Source organism: Cyanistes caeruleus, chromosome 14 (assembly GCF_971803275.1).
Source record: "Cyanistes caeruleus chromosome 14, bCyaCae1.hap1.1, whole genome shotgun sequence".
In the NCBI taxonomy this organism is placed as follows: domain Eukaryota; kingdom Metazoa; phylum Chordata; class Aves; order Passeriformes; family Paridae; genus Cyanistes; species Cyanistes caeruleus.
In genome coordinates this window covers 16,367,848-16,386,746 of record NC_141714.1, presented here as the reverse complement: position 1 = coordinate 16,386,746, position 18,899 = coordinate 16,367,848, and the positions used below count along the sequence as shown (strand labels likewise).

Genomic DNA, 18,899 nt, shown 5'->3' with positions numbered 1-18,899 from the left:
TGGAAGTGCATCAACTTCTTACAGGATGTTAAATGGCATTAAAGACAACCATCAGTAGTTACTGACTTACTGGCAAACCTTTCCTTTAAAAATGACATTTTGAGTTAGTGTTTCAGCCAGTTTTTCCTGCTGCAGGAAGAAGCAGCTGTGATGTTCACAATTCTTTAATTTTTTTATTTTTTTTTTTTGCATCAGCAGGTTTTCAAGGAATGAGTACACAGAATATACCAGAGGTTCTATTATCCCTGCTACCAAAAACTCCAGCTTCATGCAAGGTGTGCAACAGAGGCAGAGTTCTCCTGGAATTTAATGGATCTGACACACTTGATTACAAACAAGCAGCTGACAGACTGTGAAATAATGGAAACAGGGAGGCACTGCTGCCTCTGCCAGGCAGAGCAGCCACTGAACCTTGTTCTTCATAAAATTATCTGTAAATTTTCTTTCCTTGTCTGAGTTCCTGTGGCTCCCAAAGTCACCAAAACATGGAGAAAACAATCTGATCATTGCCACACTTATTTACCTCAGCACTCTGCTTCAGAGGAGTTTGGGACAGGCTCCTGTTCCTTTCACTGGAAGGTAAAATTCCAGTGTTTTCTCTTGAATAAAGGATTTACTGTGACATTGCAGCATTGCAGCAGCCACCTTACCTGCAGTGCCAGAGGCTTCCACCTCACATTCTTCAGAAGGGCAGGAGCAGAAACCAGGGTATTCTGAGGACGTTTTTTCAAGGTTAAAATCACTCCATTTGGGTCCTCCCACAGTGCATTTACTAGGTTCTTTAACTGCCAGCCAACCTAAGGAAAAAGTCCATCACTGAATTTTGAAAGCTTTCAGTTTAACTTCAAACGTGAAGGAAATGTTTTGTAAACCAACAAGGTCTATTACAACCTCCAAACACAGGCAGGTTTTATAAACTCCTCTGGTCTGAAATCAAGCTGCTGCAGCTGGATTTTTATCTCTTTTTTTGTTCCTCTAGCCATGCTCCTGAACAAAATAAGGTAGAAGTGAACACTGTTAGCCTTTCAATAACTTGTGAGATCACGGAACATTTTAAATCAGAAGATTAGGTCATGAAATCGTTTCAGTCTGGGTTCTGAGTCTCAGGAGTGGAGGAAGCCAGACTGTGCTGGAATAACACATGTAGCATGGATGTAAGAGCAGTGAGACACTGCCTGGAGATAAATGATCATTTCTTGGTTTATCTGTACAACCCTGGACACAGCTGAGTCTCCAAGTTCCTGTAAATTGCAAACAGAGCCATAAAAAAGGACATCACTGGTACTGTAGGATGTGCCACTCAGAAAAAAAAACTACTTAGAGACATTTCTTAATCATCTTGATTGTTTAAATAGGGATTTACCATGAGTTATTCATACACAAAACCAGAAAAATGTTTTTTTTAGGGTTTTTTTTGTCCTTTTTTTGCCTCTTCTGTTCCAGTCAGATCAGATTTTTAGAGCGTGGCCATGGTAAAGCCCTGCCATGAATGCTGTGACTGCCACAAATGTGAATTGGAATGCTGTGTCCATAGAGCAATTCCCAGACACAACTTTCCAAGGCAACTGCACCAGCCATGGAATGAAGCTGTGAGAATGAAAAGCTGAGTGAACCCCAGAACAGGAACACCCCAATACATGCAAGCAGGAAATGTTTTTATACTGGCCATGTTTGATCTGTTGGAGTTCACTAGAAACATTTTAATCATAAATTCTCTTCTGACCAAAGTGTGAATTCCCACTGATTATAAAAACCAGGAAAATGAATTGTTTAGGTGCTCAGACACAGAGCAGTCTTCGTTCACCCCCTTGTTATATCAGGTGGAGTTTATAATTATTTCCTCCTAGAGGAAGATAATATCTGATTACACAAAAAGGTGAAGGGAAAATAATAGAAGACAACCTCCAAGAGATTTGAACAAAAATCCTCTTGTAAGGGCTGAAGAGAACTTGGGATATTGACTGTAAGGTTCCAAGCTGCCTCCACAGTGGGCCAAAGCCAGGATCCCACTGTGAAAATCCACCTGGGACAGAACTGCAGGATGTGTCGGAATTCCAGAAAGGGTTTTAAAAGCTTTGAAAAATTCTGTTCTATTTTTAATGCTGCTGTTCTATTGAAAACTTTCTAAAAATGCACTGGCCACAGAAAACCAAACAGCAGTAATTATAAATAGGTCACATCCAAACATGCAAGGATGGCAGCTTGCAGCCCAAAAAACACCTCCAGTTTGGAGAACAGGACAGAGGCCATATATTTTTTTTCCTCTTCTACTCAGTTATAGAAATCAAATGGAACTCTCTTTGATTTTTATAGATTGATGTAATTTTCAGATTGCCGAAATCCTTAGAGTTCCGTGGGCTCCTTTTAGAAAAGAATGATAAATAATTAAGTTAACGATAAATTATTCCAATGAGAGCCTTAATGACAAAACCATTAAATACCAAGATCTATCAGAGAACCTTCTGCAGCCATTACTACTGGGTGATGATAAAATGCCCTCAGGAATTTGGACAAGTTATCATAAATTGTGTTACTAAAAATATCTTTGAAAAAAGAGAAGTCATTACAGTGGATTAAAAACCTTCGTTGCAAACCAGTCCTTGAATCAGATTTTGACATTTACTCCTAAAGAATCAGTCTTTAAAGCAATTACTGACTTCTAGCTCTGGTAAGATGCATCTTCCAGAAAGGTATTTTGCTCCTTTAAGATTTTTAGGACATACAGTCAAAATCAAATTCTACAACATGGGTTAAGCTATTCCAGCAGTTAAATTACAGTTAAATTACAATTAGAATAATGAAGAAATAAAAGACCAATGTGATGTTTTTTATTTTCCTCCATAACTGAAAATAAGATGCTAATTTAGATGCTAAAGGTGGAAGAAACCGAGAAGAATGCAAAAGAATTCACTTTAAATGGCCAGAGATAGGCAGATGTTTGAAATTTCTGTAGTTTAGACTTAAGATTGCCACAATCATTAATTTTTATTTGTTTGTACATCCTCAGTATGGAAAGAAGAGCTCCAGGTAAAAAGAAACCTGTGGACTACTGTATATACTATAATATTTGTTAGTTTTCTCATAGAAACTATGTGGTGGAAAATTAAGAATATAACAACTTCAAAAAGAATAGTTCCAAAAAATACTAATTGCTAAAATAATAAATTCCTAAAATAATAAATATAACAACTTTAAAAAGAATAGTTCCAAAAATATTAATTGCTAAAATAATAAATCCCTTTACCAGGAAATTCCACAATGTTGAGGTAATTTTGTAGATCCAAGCCTGATAATTTTGTAACATAACCCACTTTCATTAACAGCAAAGGAGTGTTTTTTTTAGTTCTCCAATATCTTCTTTACACTCTCCTCATAATGACTTTTCTCCTTTTCATTCAGAAGATCTGGATTTGCATGAATGGGATTTGGAATGCATCCTACCAGCAGTAGGGATTTCAGCATCATTATAAATCTCTGTTCATGCTGGAAAAGCACCTTTTCTCCTTTTTTAAATAAAGCCTACCTGCCTGGGGATGACTCACTGCAGATCTGTATGAAAAATTCATGCAAAAAATTCCTAATGCTACAGATGCAAGCAAAAAAGAAAATGAAAAAAATCAGTGAATTTTTTGTGTCTGCAGAGGAATTAAGCGCGTGATGTATTTGTCTGTCAAAAGGAACTGAGCAAACAGCTGAACTGTTGAACATGGTGGTGTTTATCAGAGGATTCCAGTGGTCTGAACCCTCACAGCAGTTATTCACCTCCCTGCCAATTTCTTCCAAACACATTGTGCCCATTTGTTATGGTAGGAATTTCGAAGTAGAATTGAGCTCAGATGGTGGAACTGGGAGTGCACAGGGGAGAGAGGCACCTGCTCCTTTCTCTGCTGGACCCAAAAATTCAGGGCACAAGGCAGGAATGGGGCTCCTCAGCTCCTTCACAGCCTTACCAAACCCTACCAGGACTCTGAGAAATGGGAAAGTTTGAGGAGATGCAGAAGCCCTGAGTGCAGCTGACAGAAGGAAGGGAGGTTACACTTAACTTGAGCGGGGGATTTGTGCCTGCTCTGTTCACTGGCTCACCTGCCAGCTTTACCTGGCGTGGGGAGATACACAGCAAGAACTAACAGGAATTTAAAAGCTCCCTTTTGGGCTGGAAATCAGTTGTGCCAAATATTTTCTAAATATTTATATCCTACTGTATTGCACAGCACCTGAAAACAAGTAATTCTGCTCTGACTGCAGTAACCCCTCACAGGAACCTGGACAGATGTTTCCCCTCATGACTCTTCAAATACATAAGCAAAGCCATCTGGATATTTACTTGAACCTGCAAAGTTTGACCTCTCTTCATATTTGCATTTTAAAAAAACCCCAGCTTGTGTAAACCCAACTTTTTTTAAGGAAGCAGACTATCATCTTTTCATATTTTAAGTAATTCACTTTGCCTCATTAGGGAATTAATCAAGAGAGCTGGTTTGATTAACATGGAAATTGGAAATCAGAAATTATTATTAGACAAAAATGTGCTGGAAGATCATAAGACAGTTTTCTGTCACTGAAGGGGAAGCTCGTCATTAACACCTGTAGCTGATTCACTCTCATTAATATTCGAGCTGCTCCTAACAATAATTGATGATGGAAAACCAAATGTTCTCCCATTATCTTACATAGTTATTTGCATTAACTAACGGAGAAACACAGCAAGGATCCAAGAAGAAGCAAGGGCTACTACTGGAAGAGGGGCTTCACTGAGCCTTTCTGAAAGGCAGAATCTGGACAGCAAGTGGCACTTTGTTAGGAAACAGCAGGACATCTTTTGGGGAAAGTAGTTTAAATTCTCATGACATCTTTTGTCTTTTTTTATTTTTGTTTTCCCCTGCTTTCATTTCCCAACACAGACTGCAGAAACACAGATGGTGTGACCTGGCACTACATTTACAGAATTACCTCCACCTAAAATGAGCCCTCATTAGAACTCATATTTACAATTCCTCAAACAGACACCGAGGGTATTAATTCAATGACTGTCTTCACACAAATAAATTAGTGCTGAAATTATTTCATTGTGCCAGGCTCTTGACACACTTAATTTCAAGCATGTAATTTGACAATGAGCAGTATGAAAGGACATTAGGCTGCTGATCGTGTATTTAGAATTAAAGCATTTTTGGGGTTTGAAGGGACATTTAAAGGGCATTTAGTCCAGCCCTCCCTGCCAGGAGCAGGGACATTCTCAAGTTGCTCAGAGCTCTGTCCAACCTGGCCCTGGACACTTCCAGGCATGGGGCAGCCACAGCTTCTCTGGGCATCCTGTGCCTGTGTTTCACTGCAAAAAAAAAAATCTTCTTTATATTGGTCCAAATCTCCCCTTTTTCAGTGTAAAGTCATTGCCCCTCTACAACAGACCCTACTAAAAATCTTTTTTCTGTGCCCTTGAAAGCACAGGATCCATCATTCCAAAGAGCAACCTCGAGTGGGAAAATGCAACTGCTTTAGTTAAAACCAGCAGCTGTTTCGAGAGAATATAAGGAACGTGTAACAACAGATTTATTACAGATATTTCTGTGGCCTCTTGCTTTGGCACAGCAGTGTTTTATGCCTTAAGGAGTTTTTCTTTCTGGTCTTTATTGCCTCTGTCTGTGGAGAAAGAGGAATTCTGTCTCAGCCCCAGCTGGCTGAGTTAACCAAACTGAAATCCTTAAATAATTTCTCTTCCTATGAGACAGATGACACATTTTCCTTTTTACCCATTACATTTTTTTAATGCTCCTATCTAACTTAACACCTCTGATAGCTGTAAATGACCTGAAGATCACACAGTATTTCAGACAAGATATTACTAATGTCAAGACAATGGTATCCAAACTCAGTTTCTCCTGGAAACCTGTTCCTGATTAATTCCAAGTTCATCTTTGCCATTTTCAGTCACAGCTCTATGGTGCTCAGTTGGTTTGGGATTAATTACTACATTCTGACTCCTGGAGTCTTGCCAGGTGCTCCTGAGTAACATTGAGCTTTCAACAGGAATTACTAAAAGCCTTATTATTGCTCTCTGTCCTGTGAAATAACCTTCAAATCCTAACCCTCACCAAAAAAAAAACAAACACAAAAGACAGAGAAATTCAGAGAAATTCAATTTTCTCTTGTTTACTCTATCCAGAAGTAGACAAAATATTTTACAGGTGGTCAGGTAGATGAATCAATATTTATTTGATCTCAAATAATTTCATTGTCTGAAAAACTATCCAAAAAGGAACATTAACACAATTTAATTTTCATAATTTTATGCTGAAAAGGAATTACAATATATAATCTACTATTTCAACTAAGCAGCAGAAAATACACCACCTAAGGAGTAATTGTTAATTTTGCAAACAAAGAAGTGCTGCAGTGGCATCTTTAGTACTTCTGTATAATTTTGTGGGAGAGGAAGTAAAAATCTCCAAGGCAGTGACAGAATTTGTGCCTCTTGTTATTGTAGGGAAAAGTAAAGAGTTAGGGTGGCAGTAATTTAGAATTTATTACTTATTTTTCAAGTTTCTTACACTGTTTTATTAAAATCTTGTAAGCAAGAAGAACAAGCAGAAAAGCAAATAAGGAAATTGGAAAATGATTAAATGATCTTAACAGCCAGTGGTGAATTGCCTGCTTTAATTAATTTCTTGCTTAAAGTGCTATTATTTTTTCTTTGATCTTTGTAATTGTATTATAGAGTGTTCCTTGGTTAGACCAGATTCCACGTGGAAAGGCTTTTATTTCTCACTTTTTCAGTTGTTGCATTACATAATTTGGAAGCAGCTCTCTTTTAACGCCTCCTGAACAATTTTTAACTCTCAACTCCATGGAAAAGCTGTTGGGAAAGTATTAAAAAAGTTGTGGCCATTCCCTGGAGAGTCTGTTCAGTGCCCAACCAGGGAGAATATTTTCCTGAAATCCAACCTAACCCTCCCCTGGAGCAGCTTTGGGCTCTGTAATCTCATTTTTACTCTTTCAGCACCACAGTTCTGCCCTACCCGTGAGTGAATCCTTGCCCTGGACACCTCTGTAACTCCCTGTGAAAAATTCAGAGTTCTGCATATAATGGGAATTTAAAGAGGATGTTGAGGAGGGCATTAGGATGCATTAGGATGACAAACTGGAAGTGCTCAAATTATCCACCTTACCTAAAAAAAAGTGATGAGCTAATTTGATTGCATCCTGAAAATACCTAAAAGAGAAACCTGCTCTCCAATTTAAGGGATAAAAATACATCAAGATCAAAGGACTGGAAGCTTGTGCCAGACAAATATAGAGTACAAATAAAATGACTTCTTTCCCCCCAGCAATAAGAATAATTAACTACCGGAGCAATTTATTACAGGTTGTGGGAACATCAATGAAAGTTTTAAAACTCAAATGATCATATTAAATTAATATGAATTTATCTAGGAAATACACTGGCCTAGATTAGTCAAGATCAGGTGAAATGGTGCTGGTAGTCAGCTATAGGATTGGAACCTGCTAAAAGAGATCATTTAAAAGAGAACTTTCTCTGCTCTGGGAAGTATTTCCAGCAGTGACAGGACAAAATGACATTTTCTAATCATCTTCAGAACAGGTTCTTCCAAACACATTGTGTTGAAGTGGATTTATATTTGATATAATATAAAATATTGGTACCAAAATGCTACAGAAACATCGATGTTAAACAAATGGCTTGTTTATGTTAAACAAACTAAAATCTCTGGAAAATCTGTAGGAATAACAGAGATCTGCAAGTTCTCTCACCCCCCAGTCATTAATTTCAAATGGGTTACACCCCTTTTTATGAGCTAATATTAGAATATTGACAATGTGGAAATTTAATGGGCTGCTGCCTTTGAATTATTCCAGTCCACTAATGGAAATAATGGTAATTATAAGCAAAGTATGGATTGTCATAATGGGATAACTCAGGGGAAGAAGGGGCACAGCCAAGGATGGTTTGCAGCGAGGAGTGCCAGAAGTGACCTAAAGAACACTCTGAAAGATCTAAGGCATATTTAAAATATAAAAAGATAATTTTAAATATTAAAACTTCTAATCCATGAGGGGTGAGAGTTGGACATACGCCTCTGAACCATGCAAACACTCACTGTTCCTGCCTGATTTTCCAAGCTGAAGACATAATGAGACTTTCCCAGCCATTTCAAAGCAAGAATAAATTTCCAAAAGAACCAGTGTCATTTATCTCTTTCCTTGGCTTGTAAGAAACTTCAGAATGGATAATTAATAAATTACAGGGTTGTTTCTTTAATAGGAAAAGTCTTTTATGGCACTTGGCTCAGCTGTTGGTCCTGTGCCCTCAGGTGGAAAGGGATTACAAGTATCAACCACCTTGAGCTGGCTGTAATAACAGACATGGGAAGAGTTGCTAAAATAGCCAATTCTTGAGAAGCTGAATGGGGGATTTCACCTATGGGAGATAAAGATTAAATCAAATCTGTCACTTGAAGAGTGCATTTGATGGAGAAAGCCAGTCTAATGCATATTTCAGCTCGTAACTATGACAACTCTCTAATACAGATAAGAGCTGTGTGTTGCATTAACATTTAAAGTGTAAATGAATAAGTTATACTTCTTTTCAAGAGAAAATATTTGCTCTCTAATCATAAGATTTTAATAGCCAGACTTTCGTATTTCCACTTCACACAAGTGACAGACAAAAAGACATTTCTTAATTTTGCAGCTTCTGTGTCTGGAGATGGGGTTCCCCAGGACAAAGTGAAATAACTAAATTAGAAGTTTCTCAGGAAATTATCATTGTCCTTGTCACTACTCATGCCCAAGAAATAATAAATACCAGTGTTCCTTTCACCTGTAGTTCCAGCAACACTGGAGCTATTTAAATGAGATGTAAATTCCATTCTGCAGTCCTGAGGTTCAGCATCCACGTGCTTATGGGTATCTTAAAAATAAATCTCCATGTGAGAAAGGCCAAACCCAAAACCTGGCAGATTTCTATCAACACTTTAATCATTTTTATGTCTTTCCCCCCAACAGATTCAGAATACACGGCTGTTACAGCACTTCTGCATTATTAATCTGGATCCTGCATTAAACAGAATGCAAAATTCTGCTCAAGAGAAGTTAAACCAGCTGGCAAGTGCATAATGAGAAGTCTAAGAACTTCAAGGAAATATTCTTGGATCTCCTTATATAAGAAGAGTAAGATGTTGAACAGCAGCTGTGCAAAATGTAAATTTGGCTTAATCCTTCTGGGATGGTTATGGACTCAATTTGGGCCTTTTCTTATTAAGTATAAGCAGTGAATATGATGCTTAAAAAGACAATAACAATAGTAATAACAGTAGTAATAATAGTAATAGTAATAATAATAGTAATAATAGTAATAGTGATGATGATGATGATGATAATAATAATAACAATAATAATAGTAGTAGTAGTACTAGTAACACAGAATTTCCAAAATACTTACCACAGTTTGGTGGTTGACCTGGATCACCTCATCACCAGCATGGATTTTCTTACACTGGTCAGCAGGAGACTGAGGACAAGAGACAAAAATTTACTTTGCAGAGAGGGTGTGGAGGTGGAAGCAAAGAGTGGGAATTAAAACAATGAATGCTGAAGGAGGCAAGAAAGCTGTGCCTAAAGAAACCTCATTGCTGTCAAATAGTGATAACTGCTCTTATTCATGAGGAACAATTTTTCTTTTCTGGTAACATTTGATGGAGTAATCTAGAATTCCATTTGCCATTCCAATCCAGAATTCAATTTGCCATTCCAGTCCAGAATTCCATTTGCCATTCCAATCCAGAATTCCATTTGCCATTCCAATCCAGAATTCCATTTGCCATTCCAGTCTAGAATTCCATTTGCCATTCCAATCCAGAATTCCATTTGCCATTCCAATCCAGAATTCCAGCTGCCATTTTTGGCCTGTTGGGCTGTTCCATTGTGTTTAGCTGAGCAGTCACAGCCTTGTTGGGAATGAGTGAATTCACAGCCCTGAGTGAATTCACGTCATGTGGAATTAAATCTGTTACAAAACACCCTGGGACAGGGCTGGACCAGCCCTGGGACAGAAATCAGGGCTCAGTCCCCTGAGCAGTGCTGCTGCTGAAGGGAACTGAAGATACTCTGCACACACAGGGTATTTATACCTTCAAATACAGCTCTTATAGATATTTTTTTTTTTTCAAGACAGTGCTAAATGAACCATTTGACCAGAGAACATGGTAATTTACAAATGGATGTAAGAGACTTGTTCTTCAGGAGATTTTATGTATACACACTCTTCACATAATTTCACGATCCTGGAGCTGAAAAACTCCCATATCCTAAATAAGCTTGTTCTGAGCTCATGGAAATGGATTAATGGCCACTCAAACATGGCAAACTAAAATAACTTTTAGATGCTTTGATGAAATCTTAAATCTGTGGGAGAAACCAGGGGCATTCAGGAGATCAGCAGGCTCAGGATTAGGGAGCTGAGGACTCAAAGCAAATTGCTTGCACTGTGCACTGGCTTGGGAGTGTTCTACTGACACAGAGCACACCAGCCTGGCACTCAGGAGGGCAAAAAACACAAAGAATTAAAGAGCTGAGACATCACCTTGAAAAATAAATCCCGGTGGAAGTTGGCTGACTTAGACAAGGTGGGAAGTTTACTCGTGAGATACAGGGTTGGAGAGAGGACTGATTGTGCCTTGTCAAACAGCACTGCAACTTTCAAAGCAGAACAATCCTCCAGAAACAGCTGGAGTTCCCTGCCAAGCAAACTGACTCCTGACAAGGCAGGAGAGGAGCCACTTGTGGCTACAGGAGTGGCCTGGCTCTAATTCTGCTGAAGAAGCGCACAGAAAAACAGCTGTTACCAAAATGTAGCTGAGCTCCTGGATATCCCCTGGAGCCAGCCAAAAACATGGATTGTGGAACACAACAAACACGTGAGCCACGTGCCAAAGGCGAAGGAAGAAAGGATTTATCCGAGCTGAAAGTGATGTGTAGCAGTTTATGGTCGTGACCTCACTGTGGGCAAGAGATCCTCAGCTGAGCTGTCTTTAAGAAATCCCACTCATTCCTTTTGTCCGTGGAGATTAAAAACAGAAGGCAAAGAAATAAAAGGAGCAGGGAGAAGAGGAGGCAACACAAGAAAAACCCAAATTGCCACTGCCGAGGAAATGACTGCAATTATTTCTGAATAAAATGCCAGAGAGACTCTGAGGGGCCAAGGGGCCCCAGGGTCAGCCCTGCTGCCAGAGCCAGGCAGGGAATGGAACATCTCCTGCTGCTGAGAGCTGGAAATGGCATTGATTACCCATCAGCCAATAATGAGAGTAGGAAATGGCATTGATTACCCTATCAGCCAATACTGAGAGTAGGAAATGGCATGGATTACCCATCAGCCAATAATGAGAGCTGGAAATGGCATTGATTACCCATCAGCCAATAATGAGAGTGGGAAATGGCATTGATTAGCCAGTAATGAGAGCAGGAAATGGCATTGATTACCCATCAGCCAATAATGAGAGTGGGAAATGGCATTGATTAGCCAATACTGAGAGCAGGAAATGGCATTGATTACCCATCAGCCAATAATGAGAGTGGGAAATGGCATTGATTAGCCAATACTGAGAGCAGGAAATGGCATTGATTACCCATCAGCCAATAATGAGAGTGGGAAATGGCATTGATTAGCCAATACTGAGAGCAGGAAATGGCATTGATTACCCATCAGCCAATAATGAGAGTGGGAAATGGCATTGATTACCCATCAGCCAATACTGAGAGTAGGAGATGGCATTGATTACCCAATCAGCCAATAGGGCAAACAGCAATACCTGAGCCGGTGAATCCCAGTGGGAATGGGAATTCCAAGCACAGCTTTTACCTTCTGCCCACGGCTGGTTTTTCATTCCCAGCCTTTCTCTGCCCAAGCCCAGCCTCATCCCAGCCCCTCACCTGCCTGATCTCTGACAGGGCTTCATTCCTGAGCTCCAGTTTCGAGCTAAACCCTGGGCAGAGCAGTCAGACCTCTCCTCCTGCCCCGACTCCTTCTGCACTACAGCAAACAGGATTTGCCCCCACACTCCACCGAGGAACCACCTGGCTCCAGAGCCACTTCCTCCTTTTCCTGGAAACTTGAGGAATTTTGGCAGCCCAGGAGCAAACGTGTAACAGAAATATTCCTGGAATTCAACTTGACTTTAACAAACTCTTTGGCTTTAAATGGGGCGTGAGAGGTGAGCAGGAAACCGCAGTAAACACCACCATTCATAATGTTTAACTTCAGCTGACGTTACTTGGAAAAGCAAAGGCCTGCTTCTTTCTCTTTTTTAGCTGCTTTCCTGACTTGGATGAGGCTGAGCTAATTAAACACTGGCTCTGGGGTCAATTATCCCTTCAAAAGGAATGAAAAATCAATTTGCTGAAACACCAGAAGTTAAAGGTCTTTGATGCTGGTTTATCTGCACATGTGACTACACTTTTAGCAAAAGCGAAAAAGCAATTTTTCTGGTGGTGTCCTAGCAAAAAGTTTTGATAGTCAAAATAAAAATATTAAAATTCTAGTGGCTGGCAATTTAGGAACTCTTCCTGTGAATTTCAATTGTAAATATATCAATATTTCCCCTATAAACTGCATTATATTTCTGAAATGAATTAGAATTACAGTAAAAAAGTGGATTAATTACAGCATGAGTAATTCCATCTATGAACATAATTTCTCCAACATAATCAAGATGGATCAGTCATAATTTTCAGGACCCAAGATACACATATAGTTATTTTTAGACTTCAAAATGCTGCCAATGGCGACAATATAAACAAACAAAATTCAAGTTTAATTTGCATTAGAATTGTCTTCCCAAATTGTGACATACAAATCATCTGGCTTATGGGTTTGCACTGATAAAACCCATATAAACACTCCTCAATGTATATAAATCAGTGAAAATATCCCACATGGAGCTCACCCATATGGGCCAGCAGAGCACTGGCTCTTGCCAGTCAGGATTTACATCTCCCAGAGCTCATTTTATCCTCCTGGGGCATCAGCAAGCTGTAATTTCAATATCAGCTGTATAAAATCTGAACTTGTGGCTTGCCCAGCTCTGAGCTTTGAGCTGAAAGGGAACAGTGTGACCAAAAGACAAGATGAAAACCAGAAGAATGGCTTTATGAAGTCTGTCCCAGTAATTAGATGGCAGCAGTTGAAGTCAATTTAATTTTTTTCAAATTGATGATGATGAACTGCACGTTAAGGAATGAGGAGGATGTTTAGAGGCTGTGCTCTTGTTCCTGTCACACTTTTTAGTGTCCCTGGGATCTCTCACACAGATCTTTGCTCTGCAAAACTCTCTGTGATTTTCGTTCAGTTTTTTTTAATACCTCTGGGGCTACAATGAAAATTATAATTGAATAATTTTATATTGAATATATATATATATATATATAATATATTATGAAATATAATGTTGAAATGATAATATCCTCTGTATATTTACTACAAATGATAGAAAACATAAAATATAATGTACTTAGTATAAAGGAAAGCACTTGTGCCAGAGAGATAAATGTGTGGATGTTGTTGGAAAGGAGTATTTGAGGAATCACTGAGGGCAGAAATTTGAGAATTTCCTTTATTATAGGGATAGTTACTAATAATTTCAACACAGCTGCTTTTCCATGTCTATTTTCAAGGGTTCTAGATCTTTACAAAGGTAATATGATGCACATATATGAAAACTGAACAAAGATACTAATAAAAAGTGGCTTGGTTTAAACAAGATTACATATTAAAAAGTGCACTGCAGATACACAGAAAATAATTGAAAGCATGAAGAAAGTATTTTAAAATAAAGACTCTTACATTTTCTGTTGTTCCTGTGATTACATGTAGTCCATCATATGTTGATTTGATATACATTCCCTGGAAAAAGGAGAGCAAAAAGGATAATTAATATTTGTAGGAAACAAACACAAGACATTTGCATGATAATTAAAATAATAGGTTTGTTCTAAGGACCATAGCATTCAAACAGACTGGAAGGGACTATGGTCAAGTAATATTTGCAAATCTAAGTTTAACAAATCTATGTTAAGACCACTATAAATAGCAGAGTTTTCTCACTTAATGTTTTTATTTTTTTATTCTAAAGTTTGTGAACAGAGTACAAACCGAGCAGCAGCACAAAACCTTGTGCCTGTTCAGTATTTAAAATATTTAACACAGCCTCTTTTTATTACAAGTGACACAAAAGAAGTATTGAAATTGAAAGCATGAGCAGGAGTAGTTTTAAACTTAAATTCCCCATTTTCAAAGAGTTCCTGATTCAGTAAAAGCAGAGCCAGAGCCAAACTCAGACAGGAGCCAGTGCTCATATTGTTAATTTATGGGGGAAAATGAGCTTAGTGAACTAACAGGAGCTTTGTAATTAATCCATTAAGGATTCTGCTCCAAGGAGGGGACTGACAAGATGGAGAGAGACAACCAGAGCAGGGATCTGTGGAGCTGAACACACTCTGAGCCCCAAATGTCAGGCAGGCTCAGTGGCTCCTGTGCTTCCCTCTCAGGAGCCAGGTCAGAGCTTCCCATCTCTTCACACAGCACGGTTATCCATCACATTTTGAAATCTAATTAATCTAATTGCTACATTGTGCTGCTCTGATTTTCTTTCAATAGTTCTGCATCACCTTGTGCTGTCAGCCCCAAAGTTTAGAGCCCCCAGCAATAACCAAGGACATTTTGCACAGAGAGAGCAATTTCCAGATTCCTGAATGCTAATCCAGATCTTCAGGCTCACAAACACCACCTCCCAACCCCTCGAGGAAAACCCAGAATTAAACATCCTACCAAGATAAGGTGAAATTGCTCTCCACAACTCCCTAAACTGGAAGGCTGAGGAGGAGCCAAACTGCTCCTGACAGTGGGAGGATGAGAAGCAAGAGACAAGTTGGAACTCTGGTAAGGAATTTTTTTTTTTCAGTTTTACCACCAGGAGAATAAAACATTGGAACAAGCTAGAAAAGCTGTGGGATCTCTGACTTGGAGATGATGAAATTATGAATGGACGAGGCCCTGAGTAACCTCCCCTATCTGAGTCTGTTTGGACTTCTCATGAGAATCTACCTTAATGTAAACTAATTCCATTCATCAAGTTTTAAATTTATTGAAATCTTAAAAATAAAGATTGTCCAAACCTGATTTCTGGCTGGTTCCTTAACTCTGTTGCATAGGAAACTCTGCTTTAGATTTTACTCCCCATCTCAGTTGTTCTCTTAAATTAGTCTGCTTTATGAACAACTTCATTTGTTAAAACCAAAGATCCAAATTAAATCTTGAAATCAGCTTCATAAAATGGGATTAGTTGGGAGAAAGAAGCTGCTGGGGAACCTTTCAGCATTTCCTTCTTTAGAGAGGTTTGGTTTTATCGGTGTTTGCTGTTCTGTTGTCTCTGTGGTCCCTTCAGCAGCTAAAGACAAAGTTCTCTTTGCCAGCTCAAAGACACAAACAGGAGCACTGGAAAACTGGAGGCTCCCATGGGCAATGGGATGGTGAATCTCCATTAAAAATCTGGAGCAGAAATTTTGTCCATCTAGTGTGGGAGTTATGCTGAATTTCCACAGTGAACTTCTCACAAGCTCATTAGACAACATTCCTGCTCTTTTAGCACTTGGTGAACTTCAGGAACACATTTCCAGCCACACTTTTATATCAAATTTAGTATCACAGTCCTAACATCCCACTTGCTTTGATGAGATCCATTCCCTCTCAAAAAAACCCAACAGATTAAAATCTTTCAGGCCACAAGAGGACAGAGTGCTGAACTTTTCACTAAATCTTACCACTTATTTCTTCCTGAAGTTCTTAGACTCTTGTTAATCTCTGTGTATTTTAGGAAAAAGTCAAATTATAATTTTATCTCTTAACAGATGCCATTGGAGAGACATAAAACCTGACTAATCACACAGAATTACCCTACATTTTGCTGTCTGCTCTTTCATCCTAGTTATTAAAACTTAAGAATATATAAAAAAAATAAACAATTCTAATGAATGAGTCATAGCCTTCAAATTATCCCACACAGAGCTTTCATCCTTGTTTTCTCAAAAGAAAAATAATGAGCTTGTTTCTTGCTGACCAGTACAGGAGCAGAGCATCCCCTTGACATATCTCTTGCCTGAAAATCTGGAAAGATTATTGTAAAAAAAATAGAAAAGTCCTTATATTAATTTTTTTACTTCCTAGGGTTCAGCAGTGATAGCCAGAGGATTGTTTGGTCACCTGGGAGGGACCAGGTGCATGCAGAGGTTTGGCCAAAGTGCCACAGCCCCTTCTGGAGTGGCAGCTACATCTGACAGGAGCACAGAGTCCTGCTCTGGAGGCTGCTCCCACCTCTTTAGCAGAGTCCTTTTTATGGATTATTTTATTATTAATCTCTTTTTTATTTTTTTCTTATTTTTTTTTCTTAAAGAATGGGGTTTTAGTATCTCTGGTTTATTCTTGAATGTTAACAATGGTCTCAGAAAAAAGAATAACAAGCTGTACCCCTTATCTCAAGATAAGGCAAGTGCCAGGGATACTCCCTCTGTGGAGATGGCTCAGACTGGTCAACATTTAGAAATAATTAGTTGCTCTTTAATAACTGATGTGTCAGACATAAACTCTGAAGGATGGCACTGACCTATGTTAGAGAACAAGGAAATGTTTCTCAGGCATCAAATCAAGAAACCTGGCTGTTTCTGAATAACTCTGCCACTGTCCTCTAGAGACAAAATGAATTAAAGGTTTTTAATTAAAATCTGACCTTTGGAAACATATGGGAAGGCATCAGCCATTTAAAATCCCATTTTGAAGAGACTTTTCCCCAGAAAACAGCATATCCATTTGTCAGGGGAATTTCCTTGAAAATTTTCTTGCGGAGTCGTCTGGTTAATTAACCAGGATATAATGACAGCAGTGTGTTTTTAAGTGTCAACAATTATCCCAGCACAGGGAAGCAGTGACAGCAAAGATGCAGATTCGTAAAGCCACAAATGACCAGGGAACTTTTACACCCCTTGATCTTCTGCCCCATAATAAAATGCTTCTTTCATCTTATTTCAACTGTCAAAGTTACAGATGCATTTAAACAAATGTCTTGATAGTGCTTTGAGAAGGTGAAAGAGTTTTTATTTAAATTTCATACCATTTAAAAGTCCCTCTCAAAAAAAAAACTTTTATGCCTGATGTGTTGTAGCCTTTTTCCCAAATTTAAACACCTCTGCTTTCCTTCCTGCAAGACAACTCAAAATACTTGTAATAACTTCTTTTATTCTTCTGCATAATCACATTTGGTTTGTTTTGGCTTTTAGGCTATGAGAACCTTTATATGTCAAACATGATGGAAATTTGTCAAGTTTCTGTAAGCCTTTAAAAATAATTCTAAATTGTTAGATGAACACCCTGACAGTTTTAGGCCAGGCATTCCCACAAAAAAAGCTGCCTTCATATTCTACTCTCTCTTCTTGCCTTCCTTGCAATTCCTTTCATGTGAAAATGGGAAAGATTGGCTTCCATCACCTTAAATTGCAAATGCCACAGGAAGAGAAGCACTGTTTGAAAGGGTAGCTGGACACTGGAGAGATGAATAATCCTTCATAAAGAAGGTCCTGTGCCTCTGACAGCTTGGCTGTTTGTTCAGCTTTTTTGTTTTTCCAGCACCACACAGCTGGCCTCATAAAAAGTTTTTGTTCCCACAATCTTTGCTTTCCTTAAATTCTTAGAATGAAATAGGAAAATTTCCCTCTGCAGAAAAATTAAGAAGGCTCTGAATATTAGCAGTGTACATCTTAATTAAAGTGTGTCAGATTACACTGTTTCTATCAGCAGGGGGAAGCTCAGACAACAGAGAGAAAAAGAATAAAGAAGTGAAAGGAAGAGGGATAAAAGTCCTTTTTTATTCCAGGAGGAGAGAAGAAAACATTCCACAGACATCAGAAGATACAAACCCAAACAATAAAACCCCAACTGCCTCCCCGTTTGGAATCTCCTGCTTAAGAGGAATCATTAATCTCATCAAATAAGATTAAAGCTGCATGTTACACAGAAGTATCTCTGGAAATATGAGCTGGACATCAAGTTCAGAAGATTAAAAAAAAAAAAAAGTTTCATCTGAAATAATACTGGCTGTAATAATCTCTCACTATGGACAATCCCCAATCATCCAAGAGCAGGAGGGGGGAGAAAAAGCCCCAAACATCAAAAACCATTCCATGATCCCATTCTGTATCTCTATATCCAACATCTCCAAGAAAATGCTGCCTGTTTATGTGACAGCAAAGCTGCTCCAAAGCTGGCTGTGGGCAGGTAAATCACAGCAAGGTTCCCCCAGCCTTTCATCAACCTTCATCCCCAAGGACTCAGCAGCAAGCTCAGGGGCTGCCAACAGCAACCCAAACTCCAGGCTCGAGGGCTCATTGTGGATCCATCAAGGCAAAAAAATTCAAGTGGGGAGGCAATTTTCTTAAATCACAAAGTTATTTTATTCTATTCGATTTCCTAAAAATTTATGTGTGCGTGTTCGGCCAGAGCTAACGGTGATTCTCACAATTTAATACTTTTTTAGTGCAGGAATTTATTTGAAGTTTGTCAAATGGATTGTTTGAAACAAAGCTTTGCCTTCCAGACATCTTGTTCGTGCTGATTATGCTGTGCACTTCAGATATTAATGGTATTACCATGCCCAGTACAACAATTCAGGAGAAAAAGTGCTTTACAATCCTTAAAGTTACTTCAACAGGAAAAAGAAAATGCTTGGAGAGTGTTTCAGTATTTGCCACTGAAAAATAGGGAAAAGGAAAAATCCTGAAAAAACAGGGGAAATTAGGGAAAAGGAGGAACCAGTTTGACCAGTGGAGCTGGGGAAGGA

General features: G+C 38.7%; 1 protein-coding gene across 1 annotated transcript in view; it reads right to left on the bottom strand.

The window, feature by feature from the left end:
• LOC111928567 (connector enhancer of kinase suppressor of ras 2-like) overlaps positions 1–18,899 on the bottom strand; it is a 167,423-nt gene that overhangs the window by 51,455 nt on the left and 97,069 nt on the right. The window contains exons 8-10 of the mRNA XM_086850852.1: positions 13,859–13,918; positions 9,461–9,529; positions 651–797 (exon numbers count right to left, since the gene is read on the bottom strand). Of these exons, the coding sequence (XP_086706978.1) occupies positions 651–797; positions 9,461–9,529; positions 13,859–13,918 (276 nt within the window). The remainder of the gene's footprint in view (positions 1–650; positions 798–9,460; positions 9,530–13,858; positions 13,919–18,899) is intronic.